The sequence below is a fragment of the Elephantulus edwardii genome, unplaced genomic scaffold (assembly GCF_000299155.1).
Source record: "Elephantulus edwardii isolate Elephantulus edwardi_28Jun2011 unplaced genomic scaffold, EleEdw1.0 scaffold00284, whole genome shotgun sequence".
NCBI classification, from domain to species: Eukaryota; Metazoa; Chordata; class Mammalia; order Macroscelidea; family Macroscelididae; genus Elephantulus; species Elephantulus edwardii.
In genome coordinates this window covers 980,462-990,380 of record NW_006400034.1, presented here as the reverse complement: position 1 = coordinate 990,380, position 9,919 = coordinate 980,462, and the positions used below count along the sequence as shown (strand labels likewise).

At 50.1% G+C, this 9,919-nt stretch overlaps 1 protein-coding gene across 1 annotated transcript in view; it reads left to right on the top strand.

Moving 5' to 3' along the window:
- SLC43A1 (solute carrier family 43 (amino acid system L transporter), member 1) overlaps positions 1-9,919 on the top strand; it is a 42,060-nt gene that overhangs the window by 10,800 nt on the left and 21,341 nt on the right. The window contains exons 2-4 of the mRNA XM_006900447.1: positions 6,701-6,878; positions 6,982-7,037; positions 7,153-7,229. Coding sequence (XP_006900509.1) covers positions 6,701-6,878; positions 6,982-7,037; positions 7,153-7,229 — 311 coding nt within the window. The remainder of the gene's footprint in view (positions 1-6,700; positions 6,879-6,981; positions 7,038-7,152; positions 7,230-9,919) is intronic.

Genomic DNA, 9,919 nt, shown 5'->3' with positions numbered 1-9,919 from the left:
TGCAGATTGTTACTAGATCTTCCACCAATCCTGATGCCACACTTCTCCTCATAGAGCCACTCATAAAGGCAGTGAGTGATTGTCTGGCACACAACCATTGGTCTCTCCCCATCTGGAGCAAAGAGTTTAAAAAAAAAAAATCAGATACTCAACAGAAAAAAAATAGTCCTAATTGTCTGAAAATAGACTAATGGAATGTGTGAACTGCAGCTTCCAAGACCCAGAGACTGAAAAAACTAAATGGTGCCCAGCTGTCACTGCTCAGCAGGGCACCCTGATCAGGTTCACGGAAAGTACTGGACAGAGTGAGAGAAAAATGTCGGAACAAAAATGGAACTCATAGGAAAGGCCAGATTGACGAATGTGAGACTGGTGGAGCCCCTGAGGCTGGGGTCCTTAGACGCTCTTTGAACTGAATGTATCTAGAGAGTCATCTTTCAGGCAAACAGCTGACATACAAAGTATCTGCTACCGAGTGAAGAGTAGTCTTGTGATAGGAAAATTAGGCATATGAGACCGAAAGGGCAGCATTTGACCCCAAATAAAGCTCAGAAGGGAAGAAGGAAGGGGCAGAAGAGAACTTAAAAGACAGAACTAGGGAGGGCAACTGGGGAAGGAAGAGGGAAGAATACTGTTAAATTGAACGAATTGCAACTAATGTTGCAAAACAAAATGTGTGTCAGTTATTGAGTGGAAAACTAATTAGCTCTGTAAACATTCACCCAAACCACAAGAAAGGGAATAAAAGAATGTTCTCTTGACTGCTGAGGATGGAGTTGCCACCTATGTAGTAGGTGTTCATTGAGAGCTAGCAAGATTGTTAATGAGGCAATTTGCCATTTAATTATGAAAGACCTTGAAGCTGAGGCAGGGTCTAATTCAAGGACTGTTGTTTTGTACCTGTCAAGTGGGAACCTACCCATAGCTGACCCTCCAGCAGGTTTTTAGAGGCATTTAATCATACAGGAAGAGATTTCCCATCTTTCTCCTGAAGAACAGCCGGTGGCCTCGATGCAGCTTCTTGCCACTAGGCAAGAACTACAGAGGACTTTTTCAAAGTCCTTTTCAAGGACTACAAAGTCAAATGTCCCTGTGGGCCAGGCAATCTGTACTCCAGGCAGGTTTAAGATGACGAGAGCTAGCACCGATGGCATTCCCTTTGCCCTGAGTCTGCAGCGAGTCCTTTTTGTGCTTCCTTCCCCTCAGGTAGCCCCTCTCCCTCTGAGCCACACCTGGGGGTGAGGGGGTTACCCCTTCCCAGTGTTTTTTATTCCTGTGGGGCTCACCCCAAAGTATTAAAAGTAGCTTTGTAATTCCAAAAAAAAAAAAAGATGAAGAGAGCTGAGGATATGAGCGGCCCTGAAGGCCTTGAGGAAGAGGGGTGGCCTTCACTTAATCTTGCAAAAGTTTTTTTTTTTTAAAAAGAGAACCCAGAAATACAGCTTGTGTGTACTATCTCCAGATTTAAAACTGTTGTTAATGTGCTGCCAAGTTGGAACCAGCTCCTAGCTGACCCTGTGGGTTTTTAGAGTCCGTAAATCCCATGAGAGGACATTGTCCATGTTTCTTCTGAGGAGAAGTTGCTAGATTTGAATTGTATGCCTTTGAGTTGACATTGTAACTCTTTATCATGAAGCCCCCAGAGCTCCCCGCCAGCTCTAAGCCAAGGCAAGCATGTGCTGGCCACCAGTTTTTGCGATTAGATGGATTGACTCAGTGACTGGGGTAATGGGGGTGGGTATGTCAGAGACTATAAGATTGGCACAGGACAGAGCAGGGTTTAGGGCTGTTGTACCTAGGGTCTCTGTGAGTCGCAGGCAACTAGATGGCACATAACAACAACAACAACTAGTCTAAATTATCTTTGCATTTCTTTTTTTAAAATTTATCTTAAAATTAATTTTAATGAAAGTTTACAGAGGCTTAGGGTTTCTAATCATTCATTATTGCACTTTTCTCCCTGCCCATTCCCTTCCCCCCAATTCAGTCTTCTTCAACAGTAATATAAAAACTTTCGTTGTTATGCAATCCCTCCCCCCAAGTCCACTCCACTGTGCAGCTTTCATTCTGGACTCCTGTAATGACAATAATACCCAATCATATATCCATTTTGAACAGTTCTCTTCCTCATCTGTTTCAATGCAGAATACATCATTCCTCCCCTCCTTCTCTGTCTTCCCTCAACTCTGATGTCAGTCCTGTTTTACAACAGTGGCACTATGCAGTATTTGTCCTTTTGTGACTGAGATATTTCACTCATCATAATGTTCTCCAGGGTCATTCATTTTGCATACTATTTCTTGAGTTCCTTGTTTTTCAATGCAGCATAGTATTCCATTGTGTGAATATACCAGAGCTTCTATATCCATTCGTTTGTTGGTGGGCACTTGGGCTATTTCCAACTCTTTGCTATTGTGAACAAAGCTGCAGTAAACATGGGTGTGCATATATCTGCTTCGGTGGTGGTTATGATTTCTTTAGGGGAAGATCTTTGCATTTCATCACACTTTGCCTGCTGTCCCACGCAGCGTCTGGCACACAGTAGATGCCCCATACGTGCACGCGAAAGAAGTACACACTAACCTGGCTGCGTGGTCAGGGGCAGTTCAAGAAGGTCCCATTGACCGTGCCAGTGGCTCTAACCAGTCCAGGAAGGCTGAGCTCATCCACCCTGAGGCCAAGATTGTGGTGGATTGTAAATCCCACTCCACTTGCCAGCTGAGCCCTGGAGACAGGGAGAGATCCGCTTCCTTCACCAGCCAGTTCACCCCAGGGCTAGGTCATAGGTACCAGCCCTTTCTGTATTTCTCAGTTCCTACAGTCTGTTGGAATGACTCACAACAACACCATCTTTAATCTTGTAGGAGAAAAGGATACAAACATATAAGGTGAGATCTGATAGAAGTTTCCTGGCAAAGCTCCCACATCCCCAGAGGAGGAGCGAACCTTCCTGAGAGCAGAAACCAGCCCTTGACCCACCATCGAGCCTCCATCCTCACAGCCTGTCTTGGCCCGGTAGGAGGCGAGACCGTGGTAGATCCCCTCCTGCCCCCGTGAGGCCCAGTCAGCTCCCGCTTGGAGGTGGAGTTCAGCTCTCAGGAACCAGCACCCAAGGCCACTTGTTCACTGCAGAGGGGGTGCAGAGCCACGCCAGTGCCAGGCACTGGAATAGTGTTCCTGTCCAAACATCAGGCACCCATCTCTTAGATAATGTTACCATCGTATCGGCTCGAGTTCTTTAATATTTTTTTTTGGTAGCTTGTTCTAAACCTCCATGAAAAATCCCAGCTGCACCTTCCTGGCTTCACTGTTGAGAATCGAACAGTCTAGAATGAGCTCAGAATCTATTCCCGCCTCCCCCCCCCCTTTTTTCCCTCTCTCATAACAACTCTCAGCAGGGCACTCTGCCTTGACCCACACCAAACCACCTCCCTCCTGTCCCTTCTGACTCATAACAACCCTCAAGGACACATTGTTGTGTGCCATCGAGTTGGAACCGACCCATAGCTGCACCTCCAGCAGACAGATTTTTCAGAGGCAGTGATCAGATTGTCCACCCTCCTCCCTTGGAGCATGTGGTGGATTTGAACCGCATGCCTTTGCAGTTGCAGTGCAGCTTTTTTGACTAGGCCACAAAGTAGGACTGTCGCAAGGTCCCCAAAGCTGCCATTCTACCCTGATGCACACAGTCTATCATCTTTCTCTCGAGGACCAGCTGCTGGGTTCAGGCTGCAAAACCTTCAGGCTCACAGAAGAATGCTTTGGCCTCTGTGCCACCAGTCTCCTTCCTTGACCAGGAGGGCTGCTCTCAGGTATAAAAGAATTCCTTTTCCCTTCCAAATGCCCTCTCCCAGCTGGCGATGGGCCTTAGATGGGTACCTCTGAGGGGCTGCCATGCCTGGAACTGACGGAGACGTGAGCAGTGACTGTCCAGCGTGAGCGTACAAGGGCTGCCTGACCTCCAAAGCTGGCATAATCTAAACCCCAGAATGCCTCCTCCAGGTGCCGGAACAGCCTCTCTGCCATCGCGGGAGCTGGCACCCGTGGGAATGCCCCCTGCCCGGCAATCCTTTCCTGACTTGGCTGGCATTTTGTCTCTGAGAGTTCTCTGGAGTAACACATCCACACACAGATCTGTTCACCCTTGCCTTGGGACGTTTAAAGCCAGGCCATTGTCAGCTTCTGAGCCTCAGAAAAGATGTCCCTTCCCCCCAGGCACAAAGACACTCCTGCTTTGTTCTCTTGGAGTACCTATGACTTTAAAACAAACAAACCCAACCACTAAACCATTTTATTGTGGCCTAGAGAGCCTATGTTGTGTGGTCCTTGGCGAATTTTGCTGCTCACTCAAAAGCTGTGCCTCTCTGGAGGTTGGAATCCTCCCGTGACTTCTCAGGAAAAAGATGGGCAATCTCTCGTTCCATTTACAGCCTTGGAAACCAGTGCAGGGACAGATGTGAGCCGGTTCTGACTTAAGAGCAAAGAGTTTGAGTTTATTAAGGTTTGGGTACATGTGTGCAGAACAAATCTCTTTCCTACCCCACCTCCTGAGAAGAGTTGAGACCTATTTAGTTGGAGGACATTACCTGCAGTCCCCCAGTGTAACCCCACTCTTCCCACTTCCTCTCTGGGTTTCCTGTTTCCTGTTGGCCTTCTTCCCTGCCCCTTGCAACTTTCTGAACTTTGCTCTTTTTTTTTTCCAAATGCTGCCCTTTCCCTACCCCTTCATATGGGCACCTGTCACTCTTGCAGTTGGCATCTGTTTGTTTCCTTGTTCATGGTCAGGTAGGAGTGGGGCACGCTTTCTGTCCTCCTCATTGTGAGGTCCCCTCTCGTGGAAAGCCATCACCTCCCTGCATCAGCTGCCCAGGAGCTCCTCCCCTGCGTGGCTCCTTGTAGACAAAGGCCTGAAGGTTAGCAAGGAAGCCACTTGGGCAAGGATGCATGTGTGCCCAGGACAGGAGCATACCTCTCTGAGAGCAGAAGCCAGCTGTCATCAACCAGGCAAACCCCACTGAGCCTCCATTCTCAAGGCCTTTTTAAAACAAGTAGTATGAAGGGTGGTGGGACTTCTCCCAAGTGTGTCTCTGTCTCTCAACTGTGTCTCCGGGCCTGCCCTTGGCAAAACTGCCTAGGAACAAATTTAATGAGGGTGTATCTTGGAGAAAGTGCAACTGGAGTGCTTGTTATAGGCAAGGATGGTGGAGCTTCACCTCACATACTTCAGGCATGCTGCTAGGAGAGGCTGTTCCTTGAAAAGGGACATCATGCTTGGAAAGGTGGAGGGTCAGCAAAAGACAGGAGGACCCTCATCCAGAAGGATTGACACAGTGACTGCAGCAGTGGGCTTCAGTGTGCCGAGAATGATAAGAAGGCACAGGCCGGGCCAGGGTTTGGTTCTGCTGGTCGTAGGGTCACTGTGAGTTGTACTCAAACACGACAGCACCAACAACAGCTCTCGATAAAGTGAAAGCTCCCTCCTTCTGCAAGCTTTCTTGGAAACTTGTTGCAATTCAAAGGTGGAAGTTTGCCTCAAGGACCATCCTCCATGTGAACATCTAAAGACGATCAGAGACCCATACCATCAGTACCTCAGTTTTAGGGTCTGGAGAATGGAGCTTTTTTATTGTTGGAGCTGATTTTGTTGTGGTTTTTTTAAAAATTTATTCTTGCACATTTTCTTCACCCCCTCCTCCCAGCCCACCCTACAGTTGCACCCCTTATTCCAGACTGTTGTCAAGCACATAATGCCTGATCATATATCCTTTTCAGACAGCTCTTCCCCTCACCTGTTCTGTTGCAGTGTTCACTGTCTCACCACCCATCCTCCCATTCTTCCCTTCCCCCATGTCTGTCCTGTTTTATAACAGAGGTGTTATGCACGGCTGTTGTTTTTTATCTGATAGTGCAGTTGTGAGCTAACACACTGACTGTTGAGAACAGTGCCTTGAAATCAAAACACCAAACAAATGTGGTCAATGGTTAAGGACTGTCATTTACTGAGAGTTTTCTCTACATTTAAAGTGAATTCTTGTCGCCTCTCTAGCGTACCACTCAGTGCCCGGATTTGAAGGTACTTCCTGCTGGGGGTCTGTACCTGTTACGTTTGGAAATAGAGCCAATATTAAGCCAGAACAATTGCCCTCAAGTCAGTTCTGGCTGGTGGAGACCCTACATGGGTCAGAGTACAGCCGTGCCCCTTCATGTTGTCGGTGGCTAGTGTCTTGGGAAGTGGATTGCCAGGCCTTTCTCTCAAGGTGCCTCTGGAGGCTTCAGAGCATGTTAACCATGTGCACCAGCCAGCTGATGAAGACTACATTTGAGTTAGTCAAATTGAGTGTGTGTGACTCTTCCAGGATCAGCCATGTATTGATGCCCACTCCTAATCAGACTAGGCGGGACTCCAGGACACGCCTAAGACACCAGATGTTGTTATTTGTCATTGAGTCAGAATCAACAGAGTTGACCTTCCAGCAGGTTTTCAGAGGCTGTAAACCCCAGGAGAGGAGACTGTGCATTGTTTCCCCCAAGGAGTGGCTAGTGGATTTGAACTGTTTGCCTTTGGGTTGGCAGTGCAACTCCTTACCACTCGACCACAAGAGTTGGCAGTAAATCAGATGCATGAGATCTGGAGTCTGTCCCTGTGCCCAGCTGCCCTGCCCTTCTGTGCTAAGTGCCTTCCTGTCCTCCTCTTCCTCAGATGGGAACACTACCAACACCACCCAGGATGCCCAACCCCGCTGGGTGAGCTGTGACCAGCAGGATGAGATGCTCAACCTGGGCTTCACCGTTGGGTCCTTTGTGCTCAGCGCCACCACCTTGCCCCTGGGAATCCTCATGGATCGCTTTGGACCCCGGCCGATGAGACTGTTGGGCAGGTGAGCTGGGCTATGGGGGCTGGAGGGCTGGGAGGGGGCTGGGCAGAGCGGGAGACCCCAACTACTCCTGGATCAACCTCTCTGCCTTTCTCACTCCCTACAGTGCCTGCTTCGCTGCGTCCTGCACCCTCATGGCTCTAGCTTCTTGGGACCTTGAAGGTGAGCAGTTTGTTCCCCCGTGAGAGAACGGGTGAGGGTGAAGGGGGGCATTTATTGACCACATCCTGCCCGAGGTTTCCCCAGTTCCCTCACCTGTCTCTCTCCCCACCCTTAGTTCTGTCTCCGCTGATATTCCTGGCACTGTCCCTGAATGGCTTTGGTGGCATCTGCCTCACATTCACATCTCTCACTGTGAGTATGACAGCCACCCCGAGGTGGGACTTGGCGTGAGGTGGGCAGGGATGCAAGTGGGGGAAGGACTCAAGTGCACAGCGCTGGGTGGATGTGAGGTTGGACTTGGGAGTGGGGCACCAGGTGCTCAGCTAACAGAAGAAGAAATGATCCCAGTGGTTCTAATGCTGAAAGCAAAGTAGGGCCCGGTCATGTGATAGTGCCAGGAGGGTGCAGCTCGAGACTGTATGGGCATCGGGCTGGAGGGGGCATTTGCCATGAGCCAGTACCAGGTGCCGAACCTTGAACCCCCACAAGCTGCAGGCTTAGCTCAGCTCTCAGCTGCCTGAGCCAATACCAGGGCCCGAACCATGAACCCTAGGAGCTGCGGGCTCAGCTCTGAGCTCCGTTTGACCCGCCACTTTCATGTGGCTTCCACCGCACGACTTCAAGCATGTGCAATTTGTGTGTGTGCTGTTTATTGTCAGAGCAGCAATGTATGCATGTAAGTATGTGAGTCAGAGTTTTAAGGGCTTATGACTGTGTGTGTGTGTGCTGTTTATTTTAAGAGCAGCAATGTAAGCATATAAGTATGTGAGTAACAGTTTTAAGGGCTTATAAATGTGTGTGTATTAAGTAAGGGCTTATGAGTGTGTGTGTGTGTTTTCCGGCCAGCCAGGCCTCAGACTGTTTATCTTCTGCTGAGCGGGCTGCCTGATGGTCAAACTGGATGTTTTTGGCTGAATTTCCCCTCACCCCAGCAGCCGCCTTTAATTCCAGCCAGGGACATTTCACAACTCCGGGAAGCAGATCCCTCCCTCCTGCCCGCCCCTCTGCAGCCCCTTCTGCAGCCAGGTTCTTGGCTCCTGACCCGCACAGAATCCCTTCCCTCCTGAACCGCTGGAGACCTCTGACCCGCCCTCACCACGCCCCTGTCCACGCCCCTGTCCACGCCCCCTCCACGCCCCTGTAATCTCCAGCCAATGGCAGGGCCCCGCGCCTGCCCCGCCCCAGGGTGCCTGGGCTCCTTGCTGGGATAGGGTGTCCAGTGCTGTGGCCAGCTGTTGTCTCTGGCAGCGTCCTACAACCCTGGGTCAGCTTGGGGCGAACCAGGCCGGCTTCTGCACCCCACCCCCGGTGCTGGGTGGAGACAGCGCCCGCGGACCCTTCCTGGGTGGTGGGGGGAGGGGGGGCGGTCACTCCCCCTGGTCTGGGCTCCCGTCTCTGCTGTCCTTGGCTGTGTGCCTTACTGATACAGGGTGCCAGGGAAACCTTTCCCATAGTGGTGGCCAGTCTGGCCCCACTCGCTTTCAGGGCCACTTGCAGAACGACAGGGAAGGTGATTTAATATTTTGTGTTTGCTGATCATGCAGGGTCCCTGGGTGGTGAAAATGAATTACATTTGACTTCTAGCCTAAAGGTTGGCAATTCAAACCACCCCACAGCACCATGAAAGAAAGACCTGGTGACCTGCTTCTGCAAAGATTATAGCTAAGAAGACCCTATAGGGCAATTCTAATAGACTTCTAATTCTCATGGAGTCCCCATGAGTGGGGCATTGACCAGTGGCAGTGTGCGCACGCCCACTTTTCTTCTTTGAGTCTCTGGTTTTTCTGTACAGAAACAAGATACGAGAAGTTTTATCTAAAGTCCTTCCCACTATGAAGTCTGGTGATCTGGGAGGGATTGGGGGAACCAGAGGGAATTTTCATAAAGGTCACTATGACTTTGCCTTTTTCTCCCCTGAGGGCCTAGTTCAGGCCGGCTGGACAGAATGTGTGGTTAATTAATTCTGCCCGGGTGGGAGTTCTCGGTGTGGTCTGCACGTCAGAGCCACCGCCCCTGGAGCCCCAGCCTGCCCCTTTCCTGGGAACACCCTCACCTCCTGGTCATTCTCATGACTTGTCCTGGCATAGCACAACGTTGGGGCACCATCAGAGGAGTCCTTGAGAGGCACAAACAGTTAAGCACTTCAAAGGTTAGGAATTTGAACACGTCTCAGAAGGTGCCTCAGAAGACAGGCCTGGTGATTCGCTTCTGAAAGGGCACAGCTTGGGAACTGTGGAGAAGTTCTGCTCTGCAAACGTGGGGTCATGGAGTCAGAATCTGCTCTGACAGCAGCCAACAGCAGTCCTGTCACAAGGTCGGCTGTGGTTACCACCTGGGAGCTTGGATCGGGCATGGTCAGGACCGAGGAAGAGGTCAGGAGGTCATCTTGGGTACCTTTCCTTCCCTCTGTGTGTCTTAGCTTTCTCCTCAGTAAAATGAGTGGGACTCCATCAGTGTTTGTGGAACACCGGCTCTGTGGAATAGGAAGAAGTGTCAACTGACACATTTCCTGTCTTTGAGTTGATGCCAACTCATAGTGACCCTGCAGGACAGAGCAAAACTTTCCCAGAGGGGCTTAAAGGTGTTTGAAGAGGCAGACTGCCTGAGAAGTGGCTGGTGGTTTTGAACCACTGAACTTGAGGATAGCAGCTATGTGTTTTGTCCCCTAGGGCTCTCGTCACAAAATAAACCCATTGCAGTCAAGATGAGTACATGTCATGCCTCCATGAGATTTCCAAGGCTGTAAATTGTTATGAGCTGAAGGGCAGTGAGTGGATTTGAACTGCTGACCTTTTGGTTAACAGTCCAGTCCTTTCTGCACTGCTCTCCCAGAGCTCCTTGTCCTACAATGTTGTTGTTGTTGTTATGTGCCGTCGAGTCGC